The 25,417-nt window shown below is 41.1% G+C and overlaps 1 protein-coding gene across 2 annotated transcripts in view; it reads left to right on the forward strand.

Moving 5' to 3' along the window:
- LOC132889264 (echinoderm microtubule-associated protein-like 4) overlaps positions 1 to 25,417 on the forward strand; it is a 220,732-nt gene that overhangs the window by 91,848 nt on the left and 103,467 nt on the right. The window contains exon 1 of one of the 2 annotated variants that reach the window (XM_060925583.1): positions 7,005 to 7,330. The exons of the other annotated variant lie outside the window; for it this stretch is intronic. Within the exon in view, the coding sequence (XP_060781566.1) occupies positions 7,261 to 7,330 (70 nt within the window). The 5' untranslated portion in view covers positions 7,005 to 7,260. Of the gene's footprint in view, positions 1 to 7,004; positions 7,331 to 25,417 lie in introns of those variants that run through there. 2 annotated transcript variants of the gene reach the window in all.

The raw sequence follows: 25,417 nt of genomic DNA on the forward strand, positions 1-25,417 counted from the left end.
GTTGTAATCAAGGATGCGTCATGAACGGAGGGCGTTGAACAATTCACAATGGGAGTAAACAGTAGGAGCAAGATGGCGGTGCGCACTGATTACCTGCGAGCTTTTGTTCTGTTATTGCAGCTATGTTTTCAGTCTCTTTTGGTTTGTTCCTGGTTTCACAAGTTTGGAGTTTTGCCCAAGTATTGTTTGCTCATCGCCTGAATCACATGATGTTCCCTTGTCTCTACTCCCTGCTTTAGTTGCAGTGCTGGAGAAATGTCACATTTTAATATGACGATTTTGAAAATATCTCCGGTGAATATCTGTTGAAAGCCATAATAAAATAAAAACAAGACAGTCAATGACGACGTAGCTCACTCTGGCCCCCGTCTAGTCCAGAAGGAACGATCTAAAGTGGGCCACCTTGCGCAATAAATGTTGCAAGCTATATACAGAAGCTATATACACCCTAGGAATACCGACCTATTTGCCAGAAATAATCCAAAACTGCGAGGAATTGACCGAGAAGCGATTTTTGTTGAACTGCTCATTAAGGCTTAATTAGTCCATAACTTCATTAATAATTGTAATTAAGCAAATCTGGGTAGAAGTTATATGCACCCTAGGTACCCCTACCTTCATGCCAGAAAGAATCAAAATGGGTGAAGAATTGAGGGAGGAGAAGCGATTTGTGTGGAAACTGCTCGTTAGGACTTGATTACTCCATATCTTCATTAATAATTGTAATTATGTAAATCTGAGTAGAAGCTACATGCACCCCAGGCAGACCTACCTTCCTGCCAAAAAGAATAAAAATCTGTGAAGAATTGAGAGAGAAGTGACTTTCGTGAAACGTGGATGATGCCAGACGGACAACACATGACGGTATAAGCCCATCACCTTTCGGCCAGATGAGAGAATAAGACAATCCAGCGGTGACCAAGAATTTACTTTCTGCACTTACAAGTTAGTTTTAACCAAACTCTGTGATGTGCTCTGGTACAACCGATGAAATACAATTGCTGTAACTAGAAATGATTGGTTTTAATTTGTTGTTTTTTTGCCATATATGGGTGTGGGCAGGGTTGTCCTGCAACCACCATCTCGAGGGTATTGGAGACTCTTGGACTCAGTTTTCGCCCTCAGTCAGGTTGCCCGCTATTTATTATACCGGCTGAGGTGTATTCTGTAGTGATCATGACACAGCGCATAATGTCATTTTTATCCCCCACTGGCCAAAAGACCTGAAGGGGGATTATGTCGTGGCGATGTCAGTCTGTCCCGGGAAGGGTGCTCACCTTCTAAAATCAACTCCTGTCTCAATTTTTGGGATGAATTTCACGAAACCTGGCCTTATGTCAGTAGTACACATTGTTTTGCTCAAGTCGGTCACATTTTACCAGAGTTGTGGCCCTTGATTAACAACCTTGTTCTTTCACAATTTCATGACGGTGCGCTCGCCTTCTGACATCAACTCCTCTCACAATTTTTGGACGAATTTCTTGAAGCTTGGCAAAAGGCCTTGTTATATGATGGTAATACGCATATTGCGATTTGATTTCATTTGTGAAAATTTTCCCAGAGTTTTGACCCTTGATTAAATAACTTGTACTTTTGACAATTTCATGAGGGTGGACGTTCTTCTGAAATCAACTCCTCTCTCAATTTGTGGAGGAATTTCACCAAACTTGGCAAAAGGCTTTGGTATATGACGGTTATACACTACCGTTCACAAGTTTGGGGTCACCCAGACAATTTTGTGTTTTCCATGAAAAGTCACACTTTTATTTCCCACCATAAGTTGTAAAATGAATAGAAAATATAGTCAAGACATTTTTCTGGCCATTTTGAGCATTTAATCAACCCCACAAATGTGATGCTCCAGAAACTCAATCTGCTGAAAGGAAGGTCAGTTTTATAGCTTCTCTAAAGAGCTCAACTGTTTTCAGCTGTGCTAACATGATTGTACAAGGGTTTTCTAATCATCCATTAGCCTTCTGAGGCAATGAGCAAACACATTGTACCATTACAACACCTGGAGTGAGAGTTGCTGGAAATGGGCCTCTATACGCCTATGGAGATATTGCACCAAAAACCAGACATTTGCAGCTAGAATAGTCATTTACCACATTAGCAATGGATAGAGTGGATTTCTGATTAGTTTAAAGTGATCTTCATTGAAAAGAACAGTGCTTTTCTTTTAAAAATAAGGAAATTTCAAAGTGACCCCAAACTTTTGAACGGTAGTGTACATGTATTGAAATTTCATTTAATTTGGGCAAATTTGACCAGAGTTATGCTCTTGATTTATTAACAAACTTGTACTTTGGCAATTTCATCAAGGTGTGCTTGCTTTCTGAAATCAACTTCCCTCATCATAATCCCCTGCTGGCCGAAAGGCTTGAAGGGGGATTATGTTGTGGTGATTTCCCGGGATGGACGGACATGTACTCACCTTCTGAAATCACAATTTTTGGAAGAATTTCACAAAACTTGGCAGGATTCTTTGTTATATGTCGGTAATACGCATATTGCAATTTCCTACAATTCAGTCGCAGAGTTATGGCCTAGTTGCCAGCGGGGGATATTGTGCTCTCAGAACATTCTTGTTTAAATTAGTAACTGCTGTTCTGCAGGTGTTTACGTTCCTCCATGAGAAGTGTTCATATGTAAATAATGAAGCTGGAAACTCGATCTTAATGTTTCATGCACTTGCCTTGAACTACAAGCTGGTGATTTTATGTAACTCCACTGTCTGGCAAGTATGTAATCGATCAGTATTCATTGAAAGTGCCTGCTGATTTTGACATGCTCACTGGCCACTGTATTAAGAACACCCACACACCTGCTGTTTTATGCAGTTCTCTAATCAGCCAATTCCTTGACAGCAGCACAATGCATAAAATCATGCAGACACAAATCAAAAGCTTCAGTTAATGTTCACTTCAAACATCAGAATGGGAAAACTCTGATCTCAAAGTGTGACTTTTTCACTGTTGGTTTGAGCCAGATGGACTGGTTCGAGTGTTTCAGAAACTGCTGATCTCCTGGGTTTTTCACACACGACAGTCTCTAGAGTTTACACATACCCCTTTTCCACCAAGTCAGTTCCAGGGTTGGTTCGAGGCCAGTGCTGGTGCTGGTTCACAACTCGTTCAACTTGCGAGCCAGCTGAGAACCAGTTTGCTTTTCCATAGCTCGCGGTGCTAAAGGAAGCCACGTCATTACGTCGCTGTATACGTCAGTTACGTCGCTACGTTTGCATAAACCTTGGCGCAAATATTGAAGCAAAAACAACGCGGAAGAAGCAGCAGCAGCAGCAACAACAACAACAACAACAATAATAATAATAATGGATGACTTCGCGTTTGTACAGCTGCTGCTTCTTGTCGCTTAAAAATGGCGATCTTTCGCGGTCTTGTTATTGTTGTTGGTCTTAACAACTCCATCCCCCCGCTGACGTAAGCGGTTCTTTCCTCTGGCCCAGCAGAGAGTTGGTGCTAGCCTGGAACTGTTTTTTCTGGCCCCAGAGCCAGTTGTCAGTGGAAACAGAAAATCCGGTTCCAAACTAAGCACTGGCCCCGAACCAGCCCTGGAACTGCTTTGGTGGAAAAGCGGCAACAGAATGGTGCGAAAAACAAAAACTACTGAGTTCTGTGAGTGGAAACATTCTTGTTGATAAGACGGGTCAGCCACAATCAGATGTACCTACTTGTTTGAGATCATGTAACAGCCTTCTATTTATGTTTATTAAACTATTTCATATGTTGTAATGGTAGACTATCATTGCCAATGTATGACGTTTCAAAGCCAGATCATAATTTACCACCACTGAATCCATGTTTCAGTTTTTTTTATCAGATAAACTCTTCATATTGCACATTTTCACCATGTAACGCATGTTCATTTGATTTAATATCCCAGAATGCATCATTGCTGCTTAAACTTGGCAATAATTTGTCAAACACTAACTGTTTTAGTAAATCAGCAGATTTTTGAGGAACAAATTGACAGCTGAATCACGGAATTCCGATAAAAATGAAATCTTTCACAATAGTTTTGTCAATGGGGGGTGCTGAACCTAATTTGTTTTCTTTGTCACTGCAAAGTTGAAAATGGCCTGAGAAATCTTATTTAATGCATTTTAATAAACACTTTAAATACAGACGTTTTATGTAGTATGTGATATGATTTGATACAAAAACCTTGTTGCTGGGGGCATATGTTTGCAAAATTCACATGCCAAAGATTTTGCGTGTCATTTCCGTTGTTTTCTGTAGTGTCCGTAACGGTCTTGCTGTAACAGAATGCTGCAGAATTTTTTACCATTTTTGGTGATTATGACATGCTTTGGTCCTGTTGGCCTCATGTAGGGCTCTAGTTACATATTCATACATCTTTAGTTGTTATATTAATAGATATATTTGCAATATGTAGTGTCCGTAACGCCAAATTGATATTTTGGTAAAGCCAGTTAATTGAGACTTCTTGACAAATTTAAATGAAACCTTCATATGAGAATGACGCAAATTAATCATATTCTTCTCTCAAAGTTGTAATTGATTGAATTAAGACCCCACAGGCCAACTATTTGAACACTAAATTATTATAATCAAGATGTTACCAAGACATATTTTGACCATTCAAGATACAGCCCTGGCTTGTTAACATTTTTTTACATAATGTGCGTTTTAACATTTGTTTTTGAGACGGCTATTCATGTACAGTTGAACCTCGTTTGAGTGGCCTCCCCTATTGCCGGCCAAAAGTGGCCTTATAATGTAGTGTCCGTAACGTCAACAACCTAGCAGAATGGGGCATGTATAAAATGAGGTATATTTTCAAAACGGAAAGATAATGCTACATGAAATTTTAGGTATGGGACCAGCGCTCGAAACTAACGGTGTCCCGACGTCCCGGGGACCATAAAAAATGTCATCGGGACACAAAATTATCATATCTGGGACAATCCCGGGACAATGGAAAAAAATAGATCTAGAAAAAATGTTCTACATTAATATTATTTACAAACCCGTAACACATACGTAGACATTCACCTAATTTGTCATTTTTAATTTTAAAACGTTAACAGCGAAAAATACATAGTAGCTACACTTTCGATGCACCTGCATCCGCAGGCTACAGAGCAGCGCATTCTGTTCTAGAATCTTCGGCCGGTGTCCGCATTATATGGACTTGGAATGGAATTGCTAGCGCACACGCTGCGCCGACTCTTGCCAGAACAAAAATGCTGAAGTGGTTGAAGCGGACCGACCGCGGGGAAGAAACTGAAAGCCCAGACATAACGTCTCCGGGACCTTCAGGATCCAAAGTGTCATCGCCTGGTCTGCAGGCAACGCTAGCAACTGAATGAACTTAATGAACACTGTTAGACACGTTATAAAATACAACAGGAATGATGTGGATGATATTGACGGAAGATAGCGTTCAACAGAATGAGTGAGTTTTCTTGGTGTCTTTCTAGTTCAGAAAGTTTAGTCAGTCAGCAGCACAACTAGGCTCGGACCTGGCACTATGCTGATGTTGCTAACATTTGCACCCACATTTCGGCAGCGAAAGTTCATAAAAACGGATAACGGAAAGTTCATAAAAATGGATAACAGTAATGGTGAAAATTATAAGTTGGCCTTATAAGTGCCAACAGATATTCAAGGTATAAGTAGATGAAATGAACATAAAAGGGGTCTTATTTTCAGCTAAAGTGTACTGCAGATGTAGGGAGTTGAAACATTTTCTGAATGAGCTAGTTGGCCCCTTTAAATAAACGGGTATCTATTCATACAGTGAGATCGCCAAAGTTTAATAAACTGAAAATGCAATAACTGTAATTTTGAAGTAGATGATGTATTGGACATGTGTCGCTTGTGTCTTGTGACTTATTGTAAAAATGATATAAAGGGTTCAAAATCGCATAGTTACAAATATAATAGTAACTTCATATGATGATATTAACCACTGGTTATTTCAGAGAGGAAAAAAATGGGGACACTATTGCTTCCATTCGGGACAATACAACACAGAATTCGGGACCACTGGGGGACACAAAGAAAAAAAGTTAATTTCGAGCCCTGTATGGGACCCCAATATGTTCAAGCCCATAATATCACAGTTTTGACCATTTTGGGTAACCTTGGGTTTTTTGTTATTTTGGAACCTATAAGGTCCATCTGATCTTGGCTGACCCGAAGAGAGGTCAGAGGAAAACGGCCAGATTGGTTCGAGCTGCCAGGAAGGATGTAGCAACTCGTATAATCTCTCTCTACAACCGTGGTGAGCAGAAAAGCATCTCAGCATGCAACAGCAGAAGACCACATTGGGTTCCACTCCTGCCAGCCAAGAACAAGTTCCTATTAAAGTGGCCGGTGAGTGTGTATTCCTGCGACTGTATAAGAACAGCTTCCTTGTCCTCTTTGCAACTATGACTAAAATGAATAGCCTGAACATGAAATCTGCTCGTCGTGGTTGCTCAGCATTCAAGATTTATTCAGTCCTCTGTGTCTAGATACCGTAGAATGCATACTTGGAGTCGGCTGAAGCCTCAGTTGACGTCAGCTCTGTCCTCAACTGACTTGAGGTTAAGAGCGTGTTGCATGCATCAGTACATCTCTCTCTATATATGAGCTGCTTGTCTTCCTAGGTTCCTATTAAAATGGCCGGTGAGTGTACGTGACTGCAGATTCAGTTTTTCCTAACACAGTTTGATGTGCAGTCTCATGCAATCAGTAGAGCTCTTGTTTTAAATTGACTTACGTTTTTTTTTTGTGTGTGTGGTAAGTCTCTGACCCCTCCATGTGGTTTCCCTTTTTTCTGCGTCCCCCTCTCACTCTCCCTCAGCGCAGAGTAAAATCACACACGTGTGAGTGCGTGGCGGAACGGCAGAGGTTAAAGTTGTGTGAGCAGAGTTTTAGCCACTCCCTGCGCCAACTAAGATTTTCTTTTTTTATCCATTATCTCCTCCTCTTCTCGCCACTCACTCTTACTCGCTCGCTCACTCGCTCTGTAGGCTTTGTGCGTGCGGGCAGACGTGTGCAGAGCTGAGAGAGAGGGAGGAAGAAAGCGTGAGAGCAGGCAGGATTTCTACATTTTCTGTAGAAAAGGACGGAGAGAGAAAACTTTGCAAAGAGGAAACAGGACTTGCACAAGCTAGAATAAGAGAGGGGAAACTTGCACGCACAACGTGCAGCCACAAGGAGATTGCATACACACGTATATACTTGTGTACACACACACATACACGCGCGTGCGCTCGTGTTAGGAAGAATGGAGGACAATTCAGCAAGCGTGGCTCCCGCCTGCAATTCTACAGTCGTGCTGAACAACCACTGTACGGGTAAGAGAACAGGATCAGGGGAGGTGTGTGTGTGTGTGAGAGAGAGCGTGCGCGTGTGTTCGAGCATGTGCGCTTATGAATCTAGATCAAGGAATGGAGTGTGTGGGGCTTGGTCTAAATTTTCGCTCTCGCTGTGTATGGGGTCAATGTTTTATTTTATTTATTTTAAGTTAAATATGAGTATCCCTTCTTGTTGCACGTTTTATTTTTTTCTTCTCCTCTCTTCAGGAGAAAATTGGGTGCAGATATGTGTGTGTGTGTGTGTGTGTGCTTGTGTGTGTGTGTGTTTTGTGGCTTCCTTGGTGGTGTTTCATTCATAGCACACTGGACCATTGAGTCCCACTGAGGCTGGGCGATTGGACAATATAAGAATATAAATTTGATATCATAATGAATGGTGCCACAGTATGTGTGTGTGTGTGTGTGTGTGTGTGTGTGTGTGTTTAATTGTTAGGAATTTTATAATCCCAACAACCCATGTTTTTTTTTTTTTCCCTTCATGTATCTACCATGATTAATGCTACTTTTGTTGAATGATTTAAGGTGTATAATTGACTTCCTGTTTTCCGAAATTCATAAACCTAAGTATTGTGATTATCTGCGTAATGATATTGTGCATCGTAAAAATGTCTTCAGGTGTTGCAAAATTTCTTAAACGCTACAACATTGGCCACCCCTACTCCAGCCCCAGCCTTTTGGGGGGGGGGGGGGATCTCTCTCTCTCTCTCTCTCTCTCTCTCTCTCTCTCTCTCTCTCTCGGTGTGTGTGTGTGGAGCATGAGCTGTCTGGCTCTCAGTACAGAGGATATGAAACACACACACACGCGTGCAGTGTGACTGTGAGTTCATGGGCCATTGAGGACGGGTGTTACTTCCTCTCTTTGTCATAATAATATGGCGGTTGTAGGAACTGCTGGTCAATGAGTAACCAGTGCAGCAACATCTGGCAGGACTCCCTGTGCGTTCTTGTAACGTTTGCCATTCATTTGAATGTTACAGTTAAAGCTCCAGGTTGCAGTTTGGTGAACTCAATCCAGCACATTGTTTTGTACAGTACTGTGGGTGTGTGTTTTTTTTTTTTTCCTCTCTTCCCTTCCCCTAGCCTTCGTTTTCTTCTTCTCTTCTTTAATCTTCACTCTGTTGCTTTTTCTCACTCACTTCCCTCCCCCTCTCCCAGTTCCTCAGCCTCTCCTGCACCTTCCTCGTCAGTTACAAACCAAAACGTATGGACGTAAAATAGCTAATAAAAGCTCCTAACTCATGGTGAAACTTGGAACGCAAAGGTACTTGAATGGATATACGGTATATAGATAATATAATACAAGTTATACGAGCGATTTTTATTAGTTTGGGAGCTTTCTATCGGCACCTCTAGCAAACCGAAGCATCCTGAACTGTAAAGTTTGTAATAGTGATATGAGAACGGATGTAGAAACGTGATGAGGAATACATACGATGCTAGTGTTGGTAGATCGTTCCATGATGATCAGTCAAAGCACAGCAATTAAACTTGATCTCCTTCCATCGTGCTTTTTCATTGATCTGCCTCTCACGCACTTTCTCTCCATCGCCCTCTACAGGCACGCTGACAAACGCAACACTGTTTCCTCATTTGGTTAAGAGACCCACATACACATGCGGTTACTGTATTGTGCGATCATGAATCACGTGGGTGTTTAGTAGAGTACTGGAGTAGAACTAATAAATTTGGCTCACAGTATAGTGAAAGCAATGCTCAGTATGGTGCAGTAACATTGCTGTGCACTATTTGTGTGTGAGAGATGTGCTCGGTTGGAGCTTTCCTATAGCGTCTACTTTAAGATTTAGAGTTGTCGTGTGGAACACTGGAGCTGGTGTGCAGTATGGTCAAGTTGTGCACTTCAGTAAAACAGACTTGTTCAGACCTCATGTACTGTGAAGAGCAAAAAAAAAAAAAAGGTGCCCTATGGGTACATGTGGCTACTGCTTATAAATAAAATTTGTTTTCCGATACCATGTTCATACAATAAATATAGCATATATATTTACTCTGAGGCAGTAACCACAAAAAATGAAGCGTAATCCAAAAATGAACAATGTAAAAATCACAGAAGTAAGATATACCAAGTGTCTGTACTTTTATATTATTCTACTCTTACCGCTTACAGTTTTCGAAACTGAAATTTCCGAACTGAGGCTGACATACACACGCAGTCGCCATGACCCAAACTCTTATTTCCTGGAAATGGCCTGGCACTAGAGCTCAGTGGTCTCAGTATTCTTTTTGACAACTTCCTGTAACAACACGGAAGTGCGTCACGTCGACGTCACACATGGGACCACTGGCTGAAGAAGGTGAGGAAAGGGGGACGACCTGGAGTATATTTTAAAATAGGAACGCACTTTCCCTCAGTAATAAACATAAACATGTCTGAAAGTGATTTTCTTTAGTCTAGTTCATTTATTTCGAATGGTGAACCGAATTGTATACACTCACCGGCCATTTTAATACGAACACCTGCATGTGCCGTGCGCTGTTACTCATTCTTACAATACAATGACATAGTGGCTACAGCTAGGTCTGCCGCGATATTTGATATACCGACTTATTGTACGGTAAATGAAAATGAACTCTGTAATTTTTGTTTTTTTACCGCGAATTTGCCATTTACGCACTGTACATCTACATAGGGAAGTCGCCAGAGTATTAGCTTGACCCATTGACTGGAAACACCGCGCTGTTTTCTGTCGTCTCACGCGGCTCTCTGTCAGAGGTGGGGCCTCCCAGCATGCAACAGTTATTCAGCCAGAGGATCCACTGAATGGGGGGAAAAGACAACACCACGTTGCTCCGTTGTACAGACCATAGGCGTAGAATTGGGTATGGACGCGTCCATACCAATATTTCTTATTGAAGAAGGGGGAAAAAAAATCATCACGCTCCATGCATGGTACACAAATGGTTACTGTAGGTTTCCACTGGGCGAAACCACACAAAATTCGCTTATGAATATCTGCTCTGGGGGCGTGGTCGCAAAAACAGCAAACAGGTTTGGCTACCATGTCAATTAGCAAGTGCGGTTGCAGTGCAGTGACCGGTTGCTAGTTAGCAAACGGTACTTGAGGAATGTAACGTTGGATTAGCTTGTAAAATGAATCGGTTAACAACAGTTTGTGTTCAGTGTGTAAAAACGACAACATGTAAACGTGACTGTTTTTCAAAGTTTGTGTGGCATGTAAATAACAATCCGACTTGATACCGACAGCAACCGGTGTTCATTAAGGTCACAAAGACATTAGCACAGTTTGATATGATTTAGGCCAAGTTTACATTAGACCATATCTGTCTCGTTTTCTTCGCGGATGCACTGTCCGTTTGCATTAAACCGCCTGGAAACGCCGGGAAACGGGAATCCGCCAGCGTCCACATATTCAGTCTAGATTGTGTCTGGTCCGGTGCTGTGTAAACATTGAGAATACGCGGATACGCTGTGCTGAGCTCTAGCTGGCGTCGTCATTGGACAACGTCACTGTGACATCCACCTTCCTGATTCGCTGGCGTTGGTCATGTGACGCGACTGCTGAAAAAACGGCGCGGACTTCTGCCTTGTATCACCTTTCATTAAAGAGTATAAAAGTATGAAAATGCTGCAAATACTGATGCAAATACTGCCCATTGTGTAGTTATGATGGTCTTTAGGCTTGCCATCCTTCCACTTGCAAGTGGTAAGTGATGTGCACTGGGATCACACACAGCGGCTCAGTCCCGAATCACTGCTTGTGCACTTCACTCGCGCGCTCTGTGAGCTGCGCAGGGCCGGAGTGCGCACCCTCCAGAGGGCACTCGCTGTTCAGGGTGGAGTGATTTGGAGCGCAGGATGCCTGCGGAGCCGAGCGTATCCGTGTATTGGTGTTGCTGTGTGCAGGCGAATCGTGTATTGGTGTTGCTGTGTGCACACTAATCGTTTTAAAAACGTTAATCTGATGATCCGCTGATACGGTCTAATGTAAACCCCACCTTAATAATGTTGGCTAATATTGCACCGAGTCTTGCTTGTGAAGTGCCTGCAAACTTTAGCAGCCCGCTAACCCTGAATCTGAAGTGCTTCAGTTAAGACCTGCAGAACCCTGACCGAGTTCGGGTAACATGACACATGTAAACAACAACCCGATGGTGATGTGGACGTTGTTCGTGGCCCAGACACCTTTTAATCAAATCAAACATTTTCACGTAATAAGCATAACAGGCTCCGCCTTCTTGATCAGAAATGTTTGGTTCCTCCTGCCTCTCTTTTTGAAAACGTCACATACCGAGTACACACATCTGCTGAACTGATGTGTTTTCGAGGGGCTTCATTTGAAAGCGGTCGGCTAAAAACTTTTCTCTGTAGAACCCTGTCGTTCCCTCTGCTCTGGGCTCAAGAAGACAACAAAAGGGCAATAATATAACAGCCAATCAGAATTCAGATACATTCTGTTGCCAAGTAAAATTGTAACCTTTCGACGTGTCAAAGTTCTCGAGCCCTCGTCTTGTTTTACTGTTAGATCAATCACATATCAACTTAAACTAGCATTCTAAAACTAGTTAAAGATCACACAGAAGAGAGCCGACTCCCCCTGCCAGCCTCCTCTCCAGATGTGTTTTACTTCCATTTATGAGGGGAAAAGAACATACACCCTCCCGACAGTCAATGCGTTATTCGCTTGGAAAACACATCTGCAAATTGGTAGAATGAGTTAATCTTCACATGCAAGATTTGCAATTAATCAAATGAATTGCTTATTATTATTATTATTATTATTATTATTAATGAATTACTACAGGGGGTGGCACGGTGGTGTAGTGGTTAGCGCTGTCGCCTCACAGCAAGAAGGTCCGGGTTCGAGCCCCGTGGCCGGCGAGGGCCTTTCTGTGTGAAATTTGCATGTTCTCCCCGTGTCCGCGTGGGTTTCCTCCGGGTGCTCTGGTTTCCCCCACAGTCCAAAGACATGCAGGTTAGACTAACTGGTGACTAAATTGACCGTAGGTGTGAATGTGAGTGTGAATGGTTGTCTGTGTCTATGTGTCAGCCCTGTGATGACCTGGCGACTTGTCCAGGGTGTACCCCGCCTTTCGCCCGTAGTCAGCTGGGATAGGCTCCAGCTTGCCTGCGACCCTGTGGAACAGGATAAAGCGGCTACAGATAATGAGATGAGATGAGAATTACTACAGTTCTGAACTTCAAATTTTAAAAGTCTGGACTTTGGAGAGATGATGGAGACTCTCTTGACAAAATATTGTGACCCTCTAATGTTGACCTGAAGTTGGCGTCACTGGGGGTTGGCATTGGGTTTGTGTCCCCACCAATGTTAATACCAAACCTACACCCTTGCCTACATGTTATCTCGTTCTAATTGTTGTTAATTTAATCCAAATGACAGCGGGCAATACGTTATTTTTGCCCCCCCCCCCCCCTTTTTTTTTTCAAATCTGGGTATTAATCTTTTTTGAGAAACTAGATTGGCAGAATGTTGCCTGTGAAGAAAAGAATGTCTTTATTACCCTGGGCCAAGTTAATATTTACTTAAGTGCAATTTTTAAGAGCCATAGATTGTATTTTATTTGTTTTTGTTGTGACTGGTTTTGTTTGATTTGTTGTTTTATTTCTTTAGGTTATTTATTTTATATTTTTACGTTCCACTGTTGACTTGAATAAGTTGACTTAATTAAAAAGTTGACTGTTCTTTGAAAGGGTGTATTTGCATGATTGTTATTTTACTAGTGGCATAAAATTGTCTTGAAAAGACGTCAACAATAATTATTGTTTATCGCAATAATTTCTGAGACAATATATTGTCCAACAAAATGTATCGTGACAGGTCTAGCTACAGCCTCTGAGGCAGTAGCTTCAAAAAAAAAAAAAAAACACCTCGTCACCAGTGTTGCAGCATCAAGCTACTTTTTAAACTGCCCAGTCCCACTGATGATGCATGTAAATGGGTGTTTTACATATACGATTTAAAGAACTGAAGGCAATTTATTATCAAAATTCTATTTATCTCATTTTATTAAATATCAATGCATTTCTGACAGCTGTTTTGTCACTGCTATAGCAAGTTATGAGTGTTTGAAATATGCTCTGTAATATATCAGTCCATGTGTCAAAGCAATGGCCGTAAACAAGATTCGCTGAGACCTGTGCGAGACATCGTAGGACGGAAGTAAAACGTACAGTGGAAATCAAAGCGACCAACATCTGCCAACGTTGTCAAAAGACGCGCACGCCCTCTTTCGAATGCTGACATAATCGAGCCGGAAGTTTTGTTTGTTTTGATAGCAATCAGGAAAGTTTGAAGAAAGTAGGCAGTAATCGTCATTTAAACTTGTTTTTGTGCAATACTTCGTTTGGACAACAGTTTTCAAAATGGCGGCACTGACACCTGGCTGACACTTCACGTTTCGAAGTCTCGCACAAGTCTCGTGAAGATCGTGCGGATAAGCGACGCCTGCCGTCGACCAAACGAACTAAATTCAACATGGCTAAAAAAAAACCGGATAGGCCGATAAGTATAATATTTAATTGCAATTAGTTGCCAATACGAGTCACGATATAAGGTTACTAAAACCGAAAACGTAATTGAATAACATGTTAATTAAGAAATAAAGCAAGTTCAAAAATGACTTCAGGTTCTCCTTTAAATTAAATCATTATATTAAAACATGCACACTTGCTCCAAGAAGTCTCCTCTTGTACACATGCTTTATGACTGCTGTCAATACGAGCTCTGATTGATTGTTGCTATATTGACTGAATGTCTTCTCGTTCTCGTAACTATTTGAATCTCATAATACAAAACTATTTCAAATACAGCAAAGAAGTCCATTTTGGCACATTGATGAACTATTTGCAGAAATTGTATGATTTTGCAACAAAGGCCTTGATGTCAGCGTTTTAAAATAGCGTCTGGTTTGGAACGGGCCCATTTTGAGTTTGGCAGAGTGTATTCACTCATCAGACGTCACTGTTCAAAGAAACATTGTGTAGTTTGACGGAATTGCTCTATTTGAGAGCGTGCTTGTGTTGCAGATTCCTTATACAAGTATAGCTGAGCTTATAGCCAGTGCAGTGGGGTTGAGTTCTTTAGAACTGTGTGTGTGTGTGTGTGTGTGTGTGTGTTCTTACACACATGACCTAAGAAGTTGTTTACTGAAGGAATGTGTTCAGTGAAGACATGCATAGGACAAACGAAACTTCCAGCTGTAACCGGTTATCCGTCCCGGCTGTCCACTTGTGATCGGGTCACCCGAGACGGATCTTCGTACCAAGTGTAATCAGGGCCTGTGTCTCATTCCGACACGGTTTTCCTTTCCTCCCCCGTGTGTGGTTTTTTTTTTTTTTTTTTTGGCTCGGTCGTTCAGGCTAATGTCTTTTTAAGCAAACCTGTCTCTACACGCATGAAATGGTTTGAAGCTGAATGCGAGCTGCAGTCTAGCAGCCGAGAGCCACGCTGTGACATTCGCCACGCTGACACACTGGCGTTTACACACACATTCCAGAAGAAAAGCAACACAAGAATGTGTGTTCATGCTCACTTCATGGACCTCCCCAGTGGTGCAGTGTGTGTGATGGTGCTTTCCTGCTTCTTCACTAGGGCAGTCATTTTTGCTTCGTCTTATGTTTAAAGGTCTGCATTTTTGGGTCGGAGTCACAGAATTGAAAGAGAGAGAGAGAGAGAGAGAGAGAGCACATCACACCATTCCTCTTCTCCACTTGTTCTCTTTAAAAGTGCACTCCAAGTCCTCTGGAGCGTCTGCGTGGATGCATTTCACACCTAGCCCAGGGCTAGAACAATGAATCGCTAACGCATGATTTCAGAGCGGCCCGTTCGTCCTTCTCTCGTCTTCATCCCGTGCTGCTTTCTGTCCTCGAGCCACATTGGAATGTTATTCAGAATGAAGCTTCTTTCTCTTTTAGCTCCAACAAAAGTACATGGCTCATTTGTTTTAGAGCTATGTAAAGAGGACAAAGGAGCCAAAATATATATTATTATTATTATTATATATACGGGCCACTTTTTCCATGGAATAAACACATTCCATTCCCTTCTAGCGGGTTTATTGCTGGTGTGCAATATATCACTTATCCTCCATGTATCACGCTACTCTCCCCAGTGGAGAATGAGCATGCAGTATTGTTATAATATTGCACGCTGTCAAGACAGCACAACGTCACATGTCGGAGCTCATGCGAAGATCCAATGACAACTTTTTTTTCTGCTGCGCATGCACACAGTCATTTCTTTGTCGGCTGGGAAAGAGAGGACGGGATTAATCCAGTGCTCTGTTTTAGCACTAAATAAATAAACTGAAACTGTAGACATGCTGAACATCTGAAAGGCAACCAAAACTTCATTATATATTCACACACATTTACAAGAGAAGCATAGACATTAAAAAAAAAACTGGAAAAGGGACACATCGGGGATGTAAAACTTCTGTGCTAATGAGTGACAGTCTGTAAACAAACATGGCTGTGAGGTTTGCTTTGTTAAAAGTGGAAGATATTTTGAGAGAATTTTGGCTGCCAGGTCGCTCTGTTGTGTGTAGTTGTCATTTGTTTGTTTTAAAAGTAACAAAATAAATTGCACAGGGAAAATAACAATAATATTTGGCTTGACTGTGCTAGCATTGGCCTGCGCTAACACGACACTAGCTAGAAGGTAACTGGACTGCCACACTAACAGTACCAAGTCGCAGGTAAGCTCGTGTTGGTATTTGCTAACGCTACTGCTACACCGGCTGGAAGCTAACTGGATTGCCGCACTAACAGCACAGAGTCACAGGTAAGCTAGTGCTGGCCTTTGAGAATGCAGATATGAAGAGTGTGTATGTATAATATTGGCTGGCCTTTTTCCGTGGTCTATCGGATATGATATTGAACTCGTCTTTGACTCAGTTAGAATCATGCTAGCTGAATGGAACATATCTGATAGACCACTCAAAGCCTGTTGTTGTTGATGATGACGAAGACTAGAATATATTATTCAGAATATCTAATTTGTGTAACACGGACTGACCAAATGTCAGTCAGGTTATGTGTAACCTGCATTTTACACATTTACCCCACATTGTATCCTAATTTTACTCAACGTCTGCAGATTTGTACAATAATGGGATACCGATTGTGGCAGAAACAGTTATGATCTGCACTGGCAACTTGTCTGCCTTATTGAAAAACAAACGAAATTGTATAACACGTCCGTCTGTCTTATGTACTCAGGCTTTCGTCTAAACGGGGGAACAGGGGCGCTGCGCCCTCTTACTCTCAGCGTGCGCCCCCTTACCGACTCCGTGAAAACATCCCAGCAACACTACGTGACAATGTGTCTGATCATCAAATACGTTATAATTGCTCCAAAAATATTCCAATCATAGTAGATACACCGCCAGACGGTGCAAAAACAATCCGAATTGGCGTTTTCCAGACTGAGGCGCCATGTTGAGTTGTTTACTTGTCGCGGCTGCTCTCGCGAGATTTGACATGGGTTACATACAAGGTCAGCTGACTTGTAGAGCGAGATTTCTCGAGACTGAATGACCTTTCACCCACCGGCGTGGGAGCTTTTGACAGAAGTAGTTCGCGAGTTGTTTTTGTTGACACTTGGGCATTTAAAGATGTCATCCCGCGGCACGAAACGGAAGAAAGCAAAAGACTGTCCAGGGCAGAAGAAGATTACTTCTTTCTTTTTCAATGTTGACAGACAATTTGTTACAATTTCCCTCTCAGATAGCCTCAGAATGTCCCATTGGAGCATTTTTCAAAGGCTTTGCACGGCGGGGGGGGGGGACAACCGGCACCATACCCCCCCCCACTTCGCTCCCTCGCCATGGTGAGCGCCCTCATACTAAATTTTTCTAGAAAAAACCCTGGTACTAATTTAGCTGAACGTCTGTTCGAATTTTGAAGATTGGAAGAAAATACTATCAACGTTGTACCGTACTGCATCATGTGTTTACAAACATCAATGTATGTCAAGGTTATGACCACGTTTTCTAAAATAAAACACTTCAACTGAATCTAAAATGCAACGGATTCAAGTAGCTTTGCGTCTCACGGAAGACTTGTGTAACGTTTGAGATGAAATTCAACCATGTTTGACCTTTTCATAACAGTTTTACACGAGAATCTACCAAACTGTCGTAAACATTCACGCTTACTGATTGGTCAGTAGTACTCTGGTCATTTTCAGCAAGATCAAAGGTCTCTGACTCGCGTAACTCATTTAAAATGGACCGATATCAAGTGGAATACATTTTGTTGGTAAATATTTCCAAATCAGATGCATCGATTAGCTCCTTGTCCCAGTCATTTAAAAACATTGGTTGTTGAGGTTACTAAAAGAGCTGAGCGTTATAATTGGTACTTTATGTAGTAGCTGTTAAATGTTTTCCAACATAGTGGACAGACTGTTCCATGAATATTCATCAGTTAATTCATCGATCTATTACAGATGAAAAGAGAAGGCTTAAACATTATAATTGCATGGAAAAGAAAAAAATAACATGTATTTGTAATCCAAAAAATATTTCATTTCAGGAAACATTATTCAGACTTATTGAATTTTTTTCCAAAATAAAAATAGCTTTTTTTTTTTTTTTTTTAAATCCCCCACTGGCCGAAAGGCCCAAAGGGGGATTGTCATAGTGATTTTCCGTCCGTCCGTCCCGGGAAGGGTACTCACCTTCTGAAATCAATACACTCAATTTTTGGAGGAATTTCATGAAACTTGGCAGGATTCTTTGTTATATGTCGGTAAATACGCATATCGCAATTTCCTTCAATTCGATCACATTTTACCAGAGCTGTGGCCCTCGATTAACAAAATTATACTTTGACAATTTCAATATTGCCTTCTGACATCAACTCCTCTCATTTTTGGACGAATTTCTCAAAGCTTGGTAAAAGGCCTTGCTATATGACGGCAATACATGTATTGCGATTTAATTTCGTTTGTGAAAAATTTCCCCAGAGTTTTGACCCTTGATTAAATAACTTGTACTTTGACAATTTCATGAGGGTGGACGTTCTTCTGAAATCAACTCCTCTCACAATTTGTGGAGGAATTTCACCAGACTTGGAAAAAGGCTTTGGTATATGACAGTTATATGCATATTGAAATTTCGTTTAATTTGGGCAAATTTTACCAGAGTTCTGCCCTTGATTTATTAACAAACTTGTACTTTGGCAGTTTCATCAAGGTGTGCTTGCTTTCTGAAATCAACTCCTCTCACAATTTTTGGAGGAATTTCACCAAACTTGGCAGGATTCTTTGTTATATGTCGGTAATACGCATATTGCAATTTCATTCAATTCAGTCGCCAGTTATGGTCTAGTTCAGAGCACTCTTGTTTGTCTTTTAAAGTAACTGGGAAGGAAAACAGCATCATTTTGGCTGAACTTTTTTTTTTTTTAAATTTCCTTTATAATGTGTTAACGTTTGGCAAAATCACGTGTTATGATGACAGATGTACAGTACTGTGTAAAAGTCTTTGGTACATGTAAAGAAATGCTGGAGACTAAAAATGCCTTAAAATAATGAAATGAAAAGTTTCAATATTTAAAAAAAAATATATAAACAGCAGTAAGCCATAATAAATGAAACAGTCGATATTTGTGTGAGATGACCATTTGCTTTAAAAATAAATAAGAATAGCCTCAGGTACAATGAGTGAAGTTTGATAAGGAAATGAGCTGTAGGTTTTACTGAGCATCTTACAGAACCAGCCACAGTTCTTCTGGACACTGTCACACTCGCTTCTTATTTTTGCACCAAAACCCAGTACCTTTTTTTTTTTTTTTTTTAAATCTGAAAAGTGTTCTTATGTAATATGCTGCTCAGATACAAGCTTCCCCCCCCCGCACCCGTGGCATTTAATTTTGTGCTGGAAACTGAGTGTTTGGACTCTAAAATGCTTTTGTAAAGTTTTGACTCAATGTAGAAGTCATAAAATAGAAATCTGTGACAATTTTGTGGGGGGGGGAATAGGGTGCCAAAGTACAGTACTTTTGCACAGCACTATAGATAAGAAAATCCAAGTTTTTAAATTTTTAGTATATCAAAATGCTATAAACTGAGACGTGTATGTGCCAGCCAATCAAAATTCATGAGCGTTCTGTGCATGCATAATGAGATTTGAGATTGGTGTAATGTCTTCAGAGCAGCGCTACAGTTTGTATAGAGATCTTGCAGTCACGTGACCGGAAAGTACACAGCCGCCATCTTGTCGGTAAAAAACACCGCTGAATACTGCTGCACTCGTGTACAAAATGGATCAATTTCAACCGACGGACTACACGGCTCATTTTTCTAATGAACAGATAACTAGATATATGTCTAAAATAAACGACCTACAGATTAGTGACCCTTATGGCTTACCGGACGTAGTTTTCACGACCGTGTCAGTGGATATTGAACTGCCAGAGGTGGAATACCCAGACATGTATAATTACCTCATTAACTTTCCCTCACTGTTCAGTGGTGAAGCACTGCGTGCTTATAAATCTCTGCACAGTTATCTTTACAGAAATTCAGGATTTGTCAGCCGCCCTCAGATCTAAACATCTTGTAAACCAAGAAAATAACAATCCTCATTGGACGGGTAAGTCAATTAAGTATTGATACTAGATATATCAGTAGTATCTAGTATAGCACTGACCAGCCGATTATAGAATAGAATAAGGTAATTCCAGCTGTAATTCCAAATCGTCTGTCTTGTTTACCATGGATCTGGCGTTGGAGAGGTAGAGGCTTAGCAGTGGAGATTTGAGTGGCTGTTTTCTGAGCTTAGTTAACAGGCCGGGTCTGCCTGCAGCCTCGCTTTTGCTTCCTCTCCCGACGCCGCCTCCTTTGCCTGCCAGACCCGATAACAATCCACGGAGACCCCGGTGGTCTCGCTATCTCGTCCAGAACGTTGTGCATGCGATGGAAATCGCTACAAACCGTCATTTTTCTGCTGAAAACCAATGTCCAGTAAGTCCATACAGTTGTAGTGGATATTGAAGTCCGGTACAGATGAACAACACGCAAAAATACACACAAAAAACATAAACTGTGCACAGGCAGGGAGAGCTTGTAGCCACAGCCGTTGTAGTAGAATTGTATATAGTAGGGTTTTCTAGAAGAAAAAGTAGAAGTAGAAGCAGAAGTAGAACCAGAATGAAGTAGAAGGCTGAAATATGGCGTTTGACCGACAAGATGGTGTCTGTTGCAATCTGGATCGTCTGTGACATCACATGCAAGATCTCTATACGTGCAGGCCACAGAGACACCAAGTGACCCCAAAGTGAACCGTTGTTTTATAGGATGTTGAGGTTTTGAATATCACAGATGTGTGTGTGACATCCAGATCACTACATTACATTAAGCATGAAAAGGAAAGCCCTGGCTGCTCACCAAAATACGGCTCTTTTATCTTGCTAAGCAGGTTCTCCCCAGAGTCCCCCGAGTCGACAAACTGCATGCAAATGTGTGCTCTCAAATGTGCGAGTGTATAATGTCTCTGGTGAGAACATGCTCACTTCCTGTCCACATTTACGCAGCACACCGGCAGTATGACGTGGTGCAGTTCTGGATCTCCAGAGAGGAGTTGTGTACGTGCAAATGTGCTTCTGTCTCATCTCCGTGTGAAGAAAAACGGTATTCAATCAATGTCCCTGAATCCAGATGTGGACACATGATGATAAATTCGTAAGCGAGCCCACCAGGCAAGAGAGCGCTCCAGTGTGCTGCCCAGTCCTATTTTATGTTCACCCAGGAGACCAATAAACTCTTCTAAAAAGCATCAGCTAGTGTATTTGAAATTAGAGTTGTGATGAGCTAATGATGTGCATTACATACAGACGGTGAAAAATGAACATGTGCTTAAATCCTTCTGAGGATTCATTCATTCGGTTTCTGGTAACGAGCCATATCATATTTACAACCTTGACAAGGTCTTTTAGTTCAGATTTGATTTTGACTCGGAGTTGTGTGGTGTTCTTGTGCACATTTTGATATTTATTAAGTCACTTTTCTTTATCGTTCAGCAAGTGCATACTAATGTCGTCGTAGTAACATCAGGGTTGTAGAACAGTTTTTCTTGTGCACTGGACTGTATTTTGCAACTTTTACTGGTGCGGATGTATTTGGGAACAAAATCCCTTAAATGAGAACTGAAGGCAATATTTATTTATTTATTTATTTTTTATCAAAATTCTATTTCTCATTTTATTAAATATAGGAATGCATTTCTGACAGCTATTCTGTCATTGCTATAGCAAGTTATGAGTGTTTGAAATATGCTCTGTAATACATCAGTCCATATGTCAAAGCAATGGCTGTAAACGAGATTCGTTGAGACCTGCGCGAGACATCGTAGGACGGAAGTAAAACATACAGCGGAAATCAAAGTGACCGACATCTGCCAACGTTGTCAAAAGATGCGCACGCCGTCTTTCGAATGCTGATGTAATCAAGCCGGAAGTTTTGTTTGTTTTGATAACAATCAGGAAAGTTTGAAAAAAGTAGGCAGTAATCGTCATTTAAACTCGTTTTTGTGCAATACTTCGTTTGGAAAACAGTTTTCAAAATGGCGGCACTGACACACTTGACGTTTTGAAGTCTCGCACAAGTCTCGTGAAGATCGTGCGGATAAGTGACGCCTGCCGTGGACCAAAAGAACTAAATTCAACATGGCTAAAAACCGAATAGGCCGATAAGTATAATATTTAATTGCAATTAGTTGCCAATACGAGTCACGATATAAGGTTACTAAAACTGAAAACGTAATTGAATAACATGTTAATTAAGAAATAAAGCAAGTTTAAAAATGACTTCAGTTCCCCTTTAAGTCACATTTACGTTCTAAATGCAAAATTGTGCGTGTGTGTGTGAGATCATGCTAAGGCTATCATTCTCAATACATTCACATGACTATTAGCGTGGCATATTAAAAATAAGTTAGAACACTAAACATTTAGTAAAAAGTATCATGTATTAACAGACAAATATGAAAACAATATATAAATATCTGGCAATCTGTAATTTGACAGCTTTAATTTCCCCAGTTCTGCGTGTTTCTTTCCCTGCACATGATCGACCAAGCATGTTCTTCCTCCCAATCTGTATTTTACATCCTGACAGCATAATGTGCAGTACGCCTTGCCTGGTTCCTTGATCTTTTGGATGTGTTCATAAAGATATTCGTTTCCGACTTTAAATTCCAGCCACCGCCAATTCCATGGATTCTTGTTACCGTTTTCCTTGTCTCCTTTTTTCACATTGTCATTATCGCCATCCTCCCTCTGTACGATGTGTTTCTGCGACACAGACATACAGAAAAAAATATTTTATTATCACTTAATCGCAAGCTATATTGTCAACACATGTTTGATGGTAAAAAAAGAAATGGTGCCATGTTGTAAAATGGTCTACGATGTCGTGTGTGTGTGTGTGTGTGTGTGTGTGTGTGTGTGTGTGTGTGAGAATGACAGACAGACATACATGTGGTCACTTTTTACAAGCAGCACCCATCCACGTCAGACAATCTCTGGCAGCAGCGCAATGCATAAAAATCATGCAGATACAAATCAAGAGCTTCAGTTAACGTTCACTTCAAACATCAGAAATTGATCTCAAAGTGTGATTTTCACTGTGGCGTGGGTGCTTTGAGTGTTTCAGAAACTGCTGATCTCCTGGGGTTTTCACACACAACAGTCTGTAGAGTTTACACAGAATGGTGCGAGAAACCAGCTGTATGAGCGACAGTTCTGTGGGTGGAAACACCTTGATAAGAGGTCAGAGGAAAATGGCTAGATCGGTTTGAGCTGCCAGGAAGGATATAGTAACTCCATAGCAACTCTTTACAACCGTGGTGAGCAGAAAAGCATCTCAGCATGCAACAGCAGGAAACTACATTGGGTTCCACTCCTGCCAGCCAAGAACAGGAAGTTCCTATTAAAGTGGCCGGTGAGTGTATTATTCCTGCTATAACGGGGTTTTCACGGTGCATGAAGTCATTAAATGGATTTTGCGAAAATTCAGGCCTTAAATGGCATTAAAAAGCATTATATTTGATTCCCAGTAGCATTAAAAATTCAGGAGTTTTCAAGAAAATTAATTTATTTTGAATATATAGGGTATATTCGGTGCAGAATTGCCGTAGCGCTGGATATTTGGACAGTGGTGGGCTGGACTGGGAGGAGGAAAACTTGGAGCAGAGAAGAAATGGGGAAATGCAAATTCCAGCAAAAGTGGCTGGCAAACGAGAAACTCAGGACATGGTTGCAGCCCATTGATGGTCAAGATGGAGAAGGATTTTGCAGTGTTTTTGTTTTGTTTAAAAAAAAAAAAAGGTATAACAGGTGTTGATGGTGTTAAATCTCCCATGCAGGCTGATTAGCCACAAATCGGCTGTAAAAGGCAGACCGCAGTTAACTGCGTCTAGTTACTTTTCCGTGACCAACAAAGTAACGTCTTCAGCAACTACTACGACCACCACAAGCAACACAACTGCTGCTATAGTGACCACCACTACCATCGGAAAATCGAGTGACCTTCGAGCATCATTTGGATGGAATGCGATGCTGCAGGCGGAGTTGCTCTGGTGTCTGAACACTGCTGTACAGCACCACTCATACACATCCAATGAAGGGGTTTGAGTTGTTCCAGGCAATGTTTCCGGATTCAGAAACAGCCAAATCTTTCATCTGTGGAAAGGATAAAACCAGCTACAGTTTAAGGCTTGGATTTGCCCAATGCTTCACAAATGAACTGATTTCTGCAGGCCGAAAGCAAATCTCGCACACTCATGGCTCAAACGATTACAAAATCTAATACTCCGAAGGAAGAGATACGAGGACAAATGCAGTGAAGTGAAGTGAAAAATGTTGAGTCAGAGTTGGAATCTAAAGCTAGCGAACTACAAAAAAACCCTCCCTGTGTTGAAATCACTCCTATATAGTGAGGTCACTATTTTGCAGTGCTGTCCGAATCTGTAGTGAGAATCTTTACACCCTATATAGATGACTTGCGACCACGCGATCAAAATGTGCTACGTCATGAGGCAGATTCTACCATAACAGAGGCCAGTTAAGTCCTATCTCCTTAAATTGCTGAATTGATTATTTTGATCATTCTATTAAGTTTTTCTAGTAGCATTTGGGGTCTTGGACATTCACAGTAAGTTTTAGGACAGTAGTCCTGGTAACTAATTAATAAAAGCCTGACATGACAGACATGCTAAATGACAATAGAAACACATCGGTTTCTATCATCAAAATCTGACAGACAAACTAACGTCTACCATCATATTCTGACAGACACTCTAGATGACAATAGCAACAAAACTGTTTCTTACATTATTAATCTGACAAATTTAGTAATAATATTAAATACCTCATCACTAGAACCAAATAATAAAATAAAATATTGAAATAGAGAATTTATTTTCAAAATTGAAATATCAACAATAATTGTCAGAACAGTGACGACAGACACGACTGTGTCACTTTCACGGGGAAATAACACATTGAAATGGCCTGTCGGCTGAAAGGGTCGCAAGTGGCTCTGATTTATCTCAACTTACGATAGTTTTCCTCCAGAAAATTTTAAATATGAATGCACAAATATATTCTCAATGTTACTATCGCCAAAAATTTCTATCGTCAGGATAGCTGACTGAAAATCTTACCTTGATTTATTTGATGAAATCTAGCTGTCAGAACTCCAAGTCTTGCCCGGAAGTAAATGTCTGCTGTCACAAAAATCATGCGCAGTAGAATTTCCTCTTTGTTTCGGTCAACATGTGCGTGGTGAGGGCTTGAATTTTGCTATCGTCAGGTGCATTTGACTGACAGACTGACGATAGCATTTTTAAAAAATAACTGTGGGCTTCTCTCGTGAACGAAATAGTTTTTTCGCTGTTAATCTATTTCAACTCTATCTGTTGACACCCAAAAATGATAAAGCCTGCTTCCACACGATAACTACCAAAGATCCATAATGGTTGAGTCTATCGTCAGGTCGTCTGACAGAAATTCACTGACGATAGCAACAGGGATAATGAAAGTGATTTTTTAAAATGGGAGTT

This window comes from Neoarius graeffei, chromosome 7 (assembly GCF_027579695.1).
Source record: "Neoarius graeffei isolate fNeoGra1 chromosome 7, fNeoGra1.pri, whole genome shotgun sequence".
Lineage (NCBI taxonomy): Eukaryota > Metazoa > Chordata > Actinopteri > Siluriformes > Ariidae > Neoarius > Neoarius graeffei.